Source organism: Pleurodeles waltl, chromosome 5 (genome assembly GCF_031143425.1).
Source record: "Pleurodeles waltl isolate 20211129_DDA chromosome 5, aPleWal1.hap1.20221129, whole genome shotgun sequence".
Taxonomy (NCBI): Eukaryota; Metazoa; Chordata; class Amphibia; order Caudata; family Salamandridae; genus Pleurodeles; species Pleurodeles waltl.
This window is the reverse complement of record NC_090444.1, coordinates 854,433,911-854,447,796: the sequence shown is the minus strand read 5'-3', so window position 1 is coordinate 854,447,796 and position 13,886 is coordinate 854,433,911. Positions and strand designations below refer to the sequence as shown.

Below are 13,886 nucleotides of genomic sequence, written 5' to 3'. Positions count from 1 at the left end.
TCTCACAACTCACGGTTTAAATACATCCAATACAATTATATCCACAGGGCGTACTTAATGTCACATAGGCTCAGAACGATTTATGGAGGAGAACCTAAGGGGTGCCCTAGATGCGACGCTCCGAACACGAAATTTGACCACATGACCTGGGATTGCCCTACTTTGCAACATTTCTAGCTCCAGGTGCTGGTAACAATAGAAGACACACTGAACCGGACATTAGCGACTGTTCTCTCTGTTTGTTGGGCCTGTTCCCCAGACCAATCTTTAAGGAGGTCGGAAAGAGATTCATAGATTTGGCTTTGGAACTGGCCAGATGAAAGGAAGTCCCCTGCGGGCCCAATAATGGAGGAATGGAGAAGGGACGTGATGAAATGGGGGCGCAAGCTGAGGCACGGGCTTTGAGGAGGGAGGAAGAACGGGGGGTGCATATATGCCCCATCGCTCCTCTGTGGGCTGAAGTGCTGGAAGCCTGGGCCAGTCCCGGCTGCGGATCCGATGAGGGCCCAGACAGGGGAAATCCTTAATTAATATCCTATCAGTACACATGTGCACGACCAGTGACGGCGGAAGATGAATGGTATCCCTCAGCCGCACATAGCTACCTCGGGTAAAGCAACACGCACGGGGGCTAGGTACCCGCCGCCCTCAGTTAAAGTGAATGCCCACTGCCATTAGAGATTGTCCCGAAATTATGCAATACCTTCCCACTCTGAAAGCTTCTCTCCCAACACGATACACCACATGTATTCCTGAAACAATAAGACACAAAGGTGCTACGTTTAGAGTTCTGTTTAGAGTTTAATTCCTTAAAATGGATCGATATTGTACATTTGATGTCTGGCATGCAATTCTCCACTATATGATGTGGAGATGTATACATATTGAGTGAATGGTTCTGAGCTACTACTCTCACTAGATACGGGCATAGCCCCACTGTAATGCACACGATGAGACAGCACTCCCATCTGTGTATATGGAACTAGGACTACACCAAAAGAATATAAAGCAAGAGGTTTAACATTTTTAAAAAATGCCAATAAATAAAGATTTTTTTTTTTTTTTTTTAAATGCTTAATTCCAAGCCATATTGAGTCACATTCTACTGGAAATCCAGGAAATAGCCACTTAAAAGGCATTTCAGAGTACCATGCGAACAGCTTTACGGTTCCTAAGATGGTGAAGAAAGGAATTAAAATAAGTCTTGCCAGACTCTTCAGGCTTGGGCTTTGGAGAGTAAACAATATCTAGATATCATAGACACTGACACTTTAAACAAGAGACTGATTCCAAATCGTATCTCTTAGAGATGGGGACTGCAAAAAACAAACACAATAAAATACTTTCACTCCTACCTATCTCCCTCTACTTGCTACATACCTCTCTTCATTCCTTTCATGTTTACGTCCTCTCTTCCTGTGTACTTGTCAAATGATGGGCTACAAAACACAGAGCAGCACTGGAGAGGGCTAGCATGCGATCTGGGGAAGTGGTGCCTGATTTTTTAATAAAGAAAGCAGTTGTGGCAAAAAAGTGGAGGTGAAAAAGTCTGAAGACAAAACAATACTGAGCAGTGGAAAAATGCATCTCTTCCTTTTAAAATGTGGTGGTTCAGAATTGCTCTTTGGGCAGGAAAAACACAGGAATATGGAGGAAATCCTTAGAATGAAGAGCAGGGACGGACAAGGAAGTGATCAAATGATTAGCAAGAAGGGGATACAAAACCCACTCTAAGTCTATAGTGAATACCACAGCTTTCTTTGCCGAAAGACAACTAAAGTTGTCTCTAGACGATGCCTAAAAAACTCTGACAACAAACTGCGCTTTACCCTGGACCACGCTTTTATGTCAGAATTCTCTTCTTCTGCCAAGCCAATAAGCCTTACAGGACTGGTCATTTCTCTGCCATAAGCAATTAAAAAAATATATATGAGGAGAAAACAATAACTGAATATACGTTATTCAATGTACATTTCTATCACATTGCAGGGAAAAAAGTCTGCATGTTATGCTCAGCACCATACAGTGTATTAATTCACAATTATGCCCCATTCTTTGAAACCTATTTATCATCAAGCTTTATTGTACCTACTAAGCTATGTGTAATGCTCCTATGCCAAGAGACAACATTCTATGGTAAAGTATTATGCCTCTCATTTATCCTGCAGCATGCTTACTCTTCACCTCCCATAGCATATATCTGAAATCATTATGTAACAAAAGTTATTACTAAATGAAAATATCTTATCGGGTTATAACAATCTTAATGTCATTTGGGTCTATCACCAGGGGGATGATTGAGTGAGTACCTTAAGCATTGCTGCCCACTTCACCAGATATTCAGTATTGTCTTTCCATAGTGGAGTCATTACTAGTGGAGCTGACAGAAAATAAATAGAAGGTGATCTCAGCCCAGTACGTATGTGTATGAAAAAATGCTCAGTTTCAAAGAATTTGGGTAGTTATGATGCATTCAAACATGTGGTCACCTACACGACAAACCTTGTTTAACTTTTTAGGAAATGTTAAAATGATGTCTCAAAAGTATTTACGGTCAATTTACTGATTTATCCCTTTCCAACTAACTCTTCTAGAGCAGGTTCTGTAAGAATAGTTAATTTAAAGCGGTGGCAGCTCTAGAACTCACCTTGAGTAGAGATCGAGCAATAGCAATTCGTTGTTTCTGCCCACCTACAAAACAGAGACAGACAATTAACACTATTATGCGTCCTGCACAGTAAATCATGTATTATTATCTGCTATATGCTAACTTTTCAAAGACTTACAAGGCAAACTATATTGCTTGGTTTGACTTCTATGAAAAAGGGAGAACCCTGAAATACACTATCTACTTGTTCATACTTTGGTATCAAATCAATTTGCTTACAGAGAAACGTTCTATATTGGACTTTAGATTTCCTTCCAGTTTGAAACCTAACTAAATTGGGAGTGTATCTTGGAACCACAGAAAATAATGTCCTCAGATGGAAAAAAAAAGTTACTTACCTTTGGTAACAATCTTTTTGGTGGATACTCTATCCACCCGAGGCTCCTCACTTGTGAATATATTCCCAGGTGTCAGACTGGATCTGGAAACTTTTATCAGATCTCCTTGGCACCAGTTGGGGAGCTGGCTCCATGCTGATGTCAGGCATAACATTCCTGTGCTGTCACTGGTGTGTATAAAGCACCTGGACCAATGTCAGTTCATGTCTACGTTTTTTCCTGCCTTTTTAGGCTGAGAAAGAAAAGATCTCATAACAGTGCAGAAAAATCTAACAAATAATTATTGTTATCATTATTATTATTTGTGTGAACTACATGAGATCATTCTCCAGAATGGGGAGTAGGGCAGGGTCAGTAAATAATCTTCAGATAAATAATGCATCCAATAGATACATTTTTCCCAAAGGTAAGCAACATTTTCTTCTGATGGGTACTTCTATCTGCGAATTCCTCACCTGTGAACAGAGTCCAAAACAATACCTCACATGGTGGAAAGTCTGAAGAAATGGTCAGACAAGAAAATCTTGAGGCAATAATATTAAAAATGGAGTATCTTGTTGGAAGAGGATTGCTCCCTGTCCAAGTAGGGACCACCACTCTAGTCAGGGCAAGTCAGATACACACCCTAAATTACCCTCTGCTCACTCTCTGGTAGCTTGTCATAGAGGAGTCAGGCTTAACTTAAGAGGCAATGTGTAAAGTACTTGTGCAACATTTAAATTACAGTAACCCAATGAAGGCACCACAGAAAGACTCCACACCGGGGTAGAAAAATAGAGAATGTTTATTTGGTTAAAACAAGACAAAAACGACAAAGATCCAATCAATAGATATGTGGTTTTACAGTAACTAGGTTAGTCTCATTGAGAATCACAGTGCTAAGAAAAAGCGATTGCTCCCCATTCAGGGAAATACGGTAATGTTCTTACTGACAAATGCGGTCAGTGCACTCGAGCTTGTGGGTCTCGTCGCTGTCCTCCGACCGGTTGGTAAGTCTCAGGGCCCCTAAGTGAGCAGGCTCAGGGCAAACTTAAGGGGCCGCATGGGGCCTCGTCGGGCAGGACTGCTCTCTGGGGTAAGTGCGTGCAAGGCGGCCATGGGTTGGCGCGCTGATACCACTCCCACAGTATCTGGCTTTGGTTGATGTCACTAGGGTTCATCATTGCCTGGCAAAACCTTTGGTTCTCTGGGCTGGCTTCCCCTGGGGAGGTGGCATGGGTGAGAGGAGATGCTGGAACCACGGCCCATGCACTGGCTGTGCAGAAAGCGATGCAGATCAGGGATAGAGCGTGGTCCGCGCTCAGAAGTTTAGATAAGGCACCTCACACTCTTGAAACGCTGCACATGCACTGAAACTGAAAAGCAGTGTAGCCAAAGGTGGTGGTGCTATGCTCAAGCTGAAGTTGAAAACCAAGGCAGCACTGAAGTAGAAACTGTTTAAGAGCTCCACAAGCATTGGAGCCCCGCAGGTGAAGGAGCGCTGATCCTTGCAAGGCAATCTCCTGGAGGTGTGAGGTCGATAAGAAGTAGCTAGTGAGGTCTTTGATGTACCTGAGACCTCAAGAAGAATAGGGAGCAAGCCATCAAGCCATTGGAGTTACTCTGGGGTGTTCTTGGCAGGGCAGAGATCAGCAGGGCAGCACAACAAGGCAAAGCAGCAGTTTCTGGGAACAGTCAGTCTTGGCAGAGTGGCGATCCTGGCAGCACCACAGTCTTTACTCCAGCAGAGTTCCACTTAAGTGCAGAAGTTTACTATTTGAGTGGGTCGAGAGACCCAAGGTAGGAGGCTGGCCTGGCTTGTAGTGGGTACCAGAGGTACTTACACCTTGTGCCAGGTCCAGTTATCCCTTATTAGTGTAGAAGAGGTGTTTCTAGCAGCTTCGACTGATAGAAGGTAGCTATGGCAAAGCAGCTTAGGCTGAACTAGGAGACATGCAAAGCTCCTACTATACCACTTATATCATATGCACAATATCATAAGAAAACACAATACACAGAGTTACTAAAAATAAAGGTACTTTATTTTTATGACAATATGCCACAAGTATCTCAGTGAGTACCCTCAGTAAGAAGGTAAGTAATATACACAAGATATATGTACACAAACCCAAATCAGGTAAGTAAGAGCAAGAAAAGTAATTAAAACAGTGTAGAATTACAATAGGTTGCAATAGGAACACATAGGTATAGGGGCAACACAAACCATATACTCTAAAAGTGGAATGCGAACCACGAATGGACCCCAGACCTATGGGAGCTTGCAGAGGGTCGCTGGGACTGTAAGAAAACAGTGATGGTTAGAAAAATACCCCACCCCAAGACCCTGAAAAGTAGGAGTAAAGTACACCTACTACCCCCAGAGACCACAGAAGTCGTGATATGGGGATTCTGCAGGAAGAACAAACACCAGCAGTACACTGACGGATTTCCAGACCTGAGTACCAGTAAGACAAGGGGACCAAGTCCAATAGTCGCAACAGTGTCTGGGAGGGCAGGAGCCCAGGAAACCCCAGCTGAAGGTGCAAGGAAGCTGCCACCGGTTGGAAGAAGCTTCGAGTTCTGCAAGAAAGAAGAGAGCTAGTGACTACTCCTTTGGAAGACTGATGTCCCACGTCGCGATGAAGCTTGCAGAGGTGTTCCCACGCAGAAAGACGGCAAACAAGCCTTGCTAGCTGCAAAGGGTCACGGTAGAGGTTTTTGGGTGCTGCGGAGGACCAGGAAGGACCAGGATGTCACCACTTGGAGGAGGAGACAGAGGGGGCGCTCAGCAACTCAGAGAGCCCTCACAGAAGCAGGCTGCACCCGCAGAAGTACCCCAACAGGCACTTGGAAGAAGAGTGAACCGGAGTCCACGTGAAGTTACAAAAGGGAGTCCCACGACGCCGGAGGACAACTCAGAAGGTTGTGCACTGCAGGACAGAGTGCTGGGGACGCAGGCTTGGCAGTGCACGAAGGAAATCCTGGCAGAGTGCACAGGAGCCGGAGCAGCTGCAAATCACGCAGTACACAGCTCTGCAGTCTAGCGTGGGGAGGCAAGGAATTACCTCCACCAAACTTGGACTGAAGAGTCACTGGACTGTGGAAGTAACTTGGACAGAGTTGCTGTGTTCCAGGGACCACGCTCGTCGGGATGACAGGAGACCAGAGGACCAGTGTTGCAGTCTTTTGGTGCCTGCGTTAGCAGGGGGGAGATTTCTTCAGAGCTTCTGGTGCAGGGTGAAGGCAGGCTACCCCCAGAGCATGCTGCACCAGGAAACAGTCGAGAAAGCCATCAGGATTAGGCGCTACAATGTTGCTGGTAGTAGTCTTACTAATGTGTTGTAGTTTTGCAGGCGTCCTGGAGCAGTCAGCGGTCGATCCTTGGTAGAAGGTGAAGAGGGAGATGCAATGGAACTCTGATGAGCTCTTGCATTCGTTATCTGAAGAATTCCCCAAAGCAGAGACCCTAAATAGCCAGAAAAGGAGGTTTGGCTGCCAGGTTAGGAGGATTGGCTACCAAGAGAGGTAAGAGCCTATCAGAAGGAGCCTCTGACGTCACCTGCTGGCACTGGCCACTCAGAGCAGTCCAGTGTGCCCCCAACACCTCTGTTTCCAACATGGCAGAGGTCTGGGACACACTGGAGGAGCTCTGGGCACCTCCCCTGGGAGGTACTGGTCATGGGAGTGGTCACTCCCCTTTCCTTTGTCCAGTTTCGCGCCATAGCAGGGCTGGGGGATCCCTGAACTGGTGTAGACTGGCTTATGCAGAGATGGGCAGCATCTGTGCCCATCAAAGCATTTCCAGAGGCTGGGGAAGGCTACTCCTCCCCAGCCCTTCACACCTATTTCCAAAGGGAGAGGGTGTAACACCCTCTCTCAGAGGAAATCCTTTGTTCTGCCTTCCTGGGCCAATGGTGCCTGGACCCCAGGAGGGCAGAAACCTGTCTGAGGGGTTGACAGCAGCAGCAGCTGCAGTGGAAACCCCGGAAAGGCAGTTTGGCAGTACCCAGGTTCTGTGCTAGAGACCCGGGGGATCATGGAATTGTACCCCCAATACCAGAATGGTATTGGGGTGACAATTCAATGATCTTAGACATGTTACATGGCCATGTTCGGAGTTACCATTGTGATGCTATACATAGGTAGTGTCCTATGTATAGTGCACACGTGTAATGGTGTCCCTGCACTCACAAAGTCCGGGGCATTTGCCCTAAACGATGTGGGGGCACCTTGGCTAGTGCCAAGGTGCCCACACACTAAGTAACTTGGCACCCAACCTTCACCAGGTGAAGGTTAGACATATAGGTGACTTATAAGTTACTTATGTGAAGTGGTAAATGGCTGTGAAATAACGTGGAAGTTATTTCACGCAGGCTGCAGTGGCCGGCCTGTGTAAGAATTGTTAGATCTCCCTATGGGTGGCAAAAGAAATGCTGCAGCCCATGGGGATCTCCTGGAACCCCAATACCCTGGGTACCTCAGTACCATATACAAGGGAATTATATGGGTGTACCAGTATGCCAATGTGAATTGGTAAATTTAGTCATTAGCCCGTTAGTGACAAATTTGGAAAGCAGAGAGAGCATAACCACTGAGGTTCTGGCTAGCAGAGTCTCAGTGAGACAGTTAGGCATCACACAGGGAACACATACAGGGCACATACTTATGAGCACTGGGGCCGTGCCTGGCAGGGTCCCAGTGACACATAGACTAAAACAACATACATACAGTGAAATATGGGGGTAACATGCCAGGCAAGATAGTACTTTCCTACACCCAACACTTAAACTAACAAGTGCCTTTGATGTGGGGGGTGACTACAAAAGAGTTCTCGTGAAGTGCACAGGTCTCCCTTTCAGTGCAGCCTCAGCTTCAGGCTGCCAGTGGGTGGTAAGAAGCCCCTTTGTGTGGACTCTAGTCACTACCCTTCGAAATTTAAGTGTAAGCCCTAACCTCCTCCACAGGAAGACCCATCAGTATGCAGATGAATGCATATATAGCGGAGTATCCTGTGCTGTGGATGTCTGAAGGGAATGCTCAAGTGTAGCTGTCACCTAGTCTAAGCCAGACATGAACTAGAGACAGGCTGGAGGAACACATGGCAGAGAGTGCAGAGAATGTCCAATTTCTAAAAGTGGCATTTCTAAAATAGTGACAATAAATCTGACTTTACCAGTAAAGAGGATTTAATATTACCATTCCTATTGTACTAAACATGATGCAGCTACTCCTTTCAGATCAGTAATTACACCTTAAAGATTTTATATAAGGAATTCTCAATGCGGGCCTATGAGAGGGACAGGCTTCACAGTAATGAAAAATGACTTCAGGAGTTTTTCATTACCAACACACGAAAAACTTAAAGGTACATGTCCTTCCATTTGCTTCCATGGCACCCTGCCCTATGGGCTACCTAGGGCCTACCTTAGCGGTGAATTTTAGTTAAGAAAAGTGGTGTTCTGGGCTTGGAAAGAGGTTTTAGAGGCCAAGATGGAGTGGCAGCCAGACTGCACAGGCTCTGCAGTGGCAGGCCTGAGACATGTTGACAGAGCTACCGAAGTGGGTGGCACAATTAGTGCTGCAGGCCCACTAATAGCATTTAACTTACAGGCCCTGGGTATATGGTATACTACTCTTCAATGGACTTACAGGCAAATTAAAATGCCAATTGTGGATATACCAATATTACCATGTTTTGGGGAGAAGCACATGCACTTTAGCACTGATTAGAAGTGGTAAAGTGCTCAGAGTCCTAAGGCCAACAAAAAGATATAGCAACAAAACAGGAGGTAAAGGCAAAAAGGTCTGGGGGTAAGACCACCATATGGATGCCTGGTCTAACAAACATAGATGCGAAGAGCAAGTCCTGGTGTACTTCAAAATCTAGGCAATAATGCCTGGCAAAAGTATGATGGGGAAGACCAGGTACCTGTCTGACAGACAAAACAGGGAAGCCCCTGGTAAGATTTGTGGTAGAAGCCTTCACTTTGGTAGAATGCACATGAATACCTTGAGGAGGGTCTTTCTTGGCTAGTTTATAACTATCTTAATGCAGAGAATTATTCAGCGTGATATTGTTCATTTCTGAACTGCTATGCCATGCCTACAACCATTGTTTACTATGAAAAGATGGTCATTAATTTTGAAAAGTTTTCTTCATTCTATATAAAAACTTACTGTCCATTGTGTATCTAGCCGATGCAGACTTTCCTTACCTTTAGAGGGAAGAGGAGGAGAAAAGGTAGAAGGGTGATAACCTGACTCAAATAAAAAGGACAAAACCATCTTAGGAAGAAAGGAAACTTTTATCCCAAGTTCTAGATTGACTCAGAAGAAGCTTGCGCATGGAGATTTGACACTGGCCTAATGGAGTAGCAGCAAGAAGGATTTAGAAAAGACTTAACTGTCAACTGTGAAGGGGCTAAAATTGTACTAAATTTGAATAGCACTGAAGAATATCAACCTGAGTGGGAGGATATTAATATTTATCCTAACTCTTTCAACAAACCCTTTAAAAACTAATAGAATTGAACGATTTATATGGGAGAGGTTGATCTGGAAGGTGAAGGAACGATTATCAGGCAGCAATGAAAACCCTTTACTGTGCCTACTGCACAGCCCTGCCTGGCAAGTAAAAGTGCAAGTCGAAGAATCTCAGAAAGAGGAGCTTTGAAAGGGTCCAAGTTGTCTTCCTTACACTAGTCAACAAACCTGTTCCACATTGCAGAATAAAGCAGTAGTTTTGATGGGGTAAAGGTCTGAAAGGATGACGTTGACTCCAACAGGTGGCAGCTGGAAAGTGGTTAACTGGCTTCACTTAATCTCCAAGCATGCAGGTCGGGGGTCTGGAAGGTGAGCTGTAATATTTGATCCTCTGCTTGGAAGGTCGATCCTCAGAACTCATCTTGATAAACCAAAGAACTGGCCCAGAAAACTCTGACATAATAAATTGATAGTCAGGAAAACGTGCAGAACCCACAACTGCTAACAACTCAACGGACATCTGCAGTGCCTTCTCAACCTTCTTTAAAGAAGAAATCACAACCATAGGAAACTCTATTCCCATCCTAGATAATCCACCAACACCAGCCTCACAACAAGTATACTGACCAACACTCCCCAACTGTCCCAAGGAAAAGAGATTATTCTAGAACAGTTTCAGACCTCGGTCTGAGGGGGAAATCCAGAAAACCATTCAATAAATTAAACCTACCACACATTTCAAAGACCATATTCCCTCTCAACTACTGCAAGAGGTTCAAGAGTTCGTCACTCACATTTGGACGGAAATTGTTAACGCCTCTTTCCTACAAGAATCTCTCCCATAATGCCTTCCGATGGGCCAATTAAACCAACTACAACAAAAACCAAACTCTGACTGGAAAGACTTGAACAACTTCGGACCAGTATCCAGTCTGCCCTTCCTGGCGAAATTGAAACGAAAATATGCCCACGATCGGCTACATGAAAGCATTAGGAATTTTGACCTATTAGACACCAATCTGGTTTTAGACCCGGGCACAATGCTGAGGTCACCATGCTTAACATTATAGATTATATACAAACACCACTAGACCAAAATGAATCCTGTCTCCTGATACTTCTGTATTAATCTGTGGCCTTCGACACATTCAGCCATGAATGCCTCAGAGAAACACTTGACAGAATGGGCCTATCAGGAGCCATCCTTAACTGGTTCACCTCTTTCTTGCAGAACTGACAACAAAGAGTCAAAATTGGCAACACACTATCTGATGTAGCAGACATTAATATGGGTGTTTTGCAAGGATCTACAATCTCATCAACGCTCTTCAATCTTTATATAGAACTACTCACTTAAATCATGATACAATCAAAAATGTCATACCACATGTATGCTGATGATACTTAACTATACATACAACTTTCCTCTCAAAAGGATATCCGGAGACTAGATGATATCATGAGGAGAACACAAGCCTGGCTGCCACACAACCATCTAAAACTAAATACTGTAAAAAGAAATCTTAATTTTCTCACCACCTCTCAGACCCCAACAACCTCAATTATGGTCAAATATCCCCAGCTCGCTAAACTGCATCCCAACCATCTGTGACTTTGTAAAATCACTAGGCATCGCACTAGACTCAAATCTAAACATTCAAGCCCACATACAAGCAGCATCAACCCACACCTGCACATTCTAAGACAACTAAAACCCTTCATATCACTAGGGCACCTCAAAATGGAGGTTCAACCTCTGGTTCTTTCTAGACTGGACTATAGGAATGCTAGGCACGTAGGTCTATCAAAAGCCAGCCTACCTCCAATGAAATTGACAATAAATGCAGCAGCAAGACATTTAACAGACACACAATGTTCTGATTGCCTTTTCCTGTCCATTAGAGCCCTCAACTGGCACCCAGTCAAAGCTATGACTCAACTGAAAGTTGCATGCACAACATACAAAGTTGTGTACACTTCTGGTCCCAAATACATGTCGAATGGAGCAAGCTATCAGGAGGTGGAAGACACTCTAGAAGTGCTAAGTCCCTCATACTGGAAACAGTTTCATAAAAAGGAAAACTCAAGGCCACCCTTTCACCAGATATGCTCCAAATGTATGGAACTCCCTTCCACCCTCAGCAAGAACAATTAATTCATTCAGGCTGTTTAAGAAGGAAGTTAAAGCCTTAATACTAGAAAAACATGTGGCATAAGAGAACTACTCTGAAACAGACATTCACTCGATTCAATATTTTATAATCGTATTTTATGACTTGCTCTTCGAACCCAAAGTACAGTCTATCTTAAGTGACTAGGGTCTTTACTTTACTGCAACACTCATCAGCTCTCTTTGTACAGCGCTGTGATACCTTGATGGTTCATGCTTCATGCTTTATAAAATGCTATAAATAAATTGTTAAAGGTTCCTCAAATACTCAAACTATGCCTCTCTGGGTTAAAGAAAATGGACCACCTGGCGGTACCCAGGCCTCTTATTTTTTGCATTTTGACAAAAAAACATTTACTAGTAATATAAAAAAGTACCTTTCTTTCTGCGTCATGCGGATCCTCGGTCCTCAACTGCAGTGCAGGCACAGGCTCCCAGCCTGCCCTGCTTCCAATCCTAATGCTGCTTTCATGCTGCTGGCAAGATCATACTAGAAAGTCCAGCAGGACCGAACGACCAAAGTAGCCGTCCCTGTGGACCTGACTGTCCAGGCCGTAATGTTTAGAAAACGTGTGCAAAGATGCCTACGTAGCTGCCTGGCGGATATCCAGAACAGGCACTCCACATGCTAACGCAGTGGAAGCAGCAGTTGCTCTGGTAGAATGAGCGCGTAAGCCCTCAGGGGGTTGCTTCTTCACCAAAGTGTAGCACATCTTGACGCAAAGAAGTACACATCGAGAGATGTTATGTTTTTGCACCGCCTTCCCTTTCTTCGCACCCACATATCCAACATAGAGTTGATCATCCACCCGGAAATCTTTAGTACGATTGAGATAGAACACCAACGCCCTTTTAGGATCCAGGCAGTGGAGTCTCTCCTCCTCATGAGAAGGATGTGGAGGTGCGTAAAAAGTAGGCATGTTGTAACAACTTTGGGAAGGAAGGAAGTCTTAGTGAGTAACACCACTTTGACAGGGTGCACAGACAAAAATGGGGGCTTAGAAGATAGAGCCTGAAGCTCACTAACTCTGCAAGCAGAAGTGATGGCACCAAGAAAAACGGTTTCGAAAGTAAGGAGCCGTAAGGGGCAATTGTGCATCGGCTCAAAGGGAGTAGACATTAAATAAGTAAGGACAAGATTGAGGTACCACTGAGGCATGATAAACGGAGTGGGAGGAAACAAATGGGTGAGAAACTTAAGGAATCGACTAACAATAGGAGACTTAAAGAGTAAAGGCTGATCAGGCAACCTAAGAAAGGCTGAAATAGCCAATAAATAACCTTTAAGGGTGCCCAAAGGAGGGCCCTACTGGGCTAAAGAGAGAATGAACAAAAGAATCTCAGAAAGAGGAGGAGAGAGGGGATCAACAGAATTGTTGGTACACCATGCCACAAATTTATGCCAATGACAGGCCGTTTTGGTGGAGGGACACCTAGCTAGCAAGATAACATCATAGACTTCGGTTGGAAGGTCAAAAGCTGTCAACTGCCGCCACTCAATCTCCACACATGAAGGCGGAGACTGGACAGGTTCAGGTGGAGAACCGTCCCCTGCTGCTGCGACAGAAGAGCCTCCCGAAAGGACTGTCTGAGTGGAGGATCGTGGCCATGCTCAATAGCTTTTGATACCATACTCTCCGTGCCCAGTCCGGAGCCACCAAGATAACTTGAGCCCGGTTGTTGCTGATCTTCTTGAGAACCCAGGACAGAAGTGGTATAGGCAGAAAGGCGAAAAGGAGGGCGGAGCTCCACTTGAGATGAAGTGTCTCCGAGCGAGTGCCGCCTTGAAAACTTCAACACGCGAAACTGCTGACATTACGGGTTCTCTACGGAGGCGAACAGATCTAACCAAGGCTCTCCCCACTGCTGAAAGGGACCTTGCGCCACCTACGGATAGACGCCATTTGTGATCAGTTAGGCATCGACGGCTGAGATCGTCAGACCTGGCGTTCAGAGAGCCCGCCAGATGTTGAACCACCAGGGTGATGTCCTGATGTGTCAGCCATGTCCAGTGGCGTTGCGCCTCCTGGCAAAGGATCCAGGACCCTACGCCGCCCTGTTTGTTGTAGTACCAGATTGCGGTAGTGTTGTCCGTGAACACTTGCATTACTTTCCCTTTGAGAGAGGGAAGAAATGCTTTCAACGCAAGCCTGATTGCCCGGAGCGCCAGAAGATTGATATGGAGCCCAGACTCTGCCGGAGACCAGAGGCCTCTGATCTCTGCCTCTCCCATATGGCTGCCCCACCC

At 45.1% G+C, this 13,886-nt stretch overlaps 1 protein-coding gene across 2 annotated transcripts in view; it reads right to left on the bottom strand.

The window, feature by feature from the left end:
• The window catches only part of ABCB10 (ATP binding cassette subfamily B member 10), a 1,288,341-nt gene that overhangs the window by 233,375 nt on the left and 1,041,080 nt on the right, over nt 1–13,886 (bottom strand). For both annotated transcript variants that reach the window (XM_069234944.1, XM_069234945.1), the window contains exon 11: nt 2,648–2,691. In XM_069234944.1, coding sequence (XP_069091045.1) covers nt 2,648–2,691 — 44 coding nt within the window. The remainder of the gene's footprint in view (nt 1–2,647; nt 2,692–13,886) is intronic.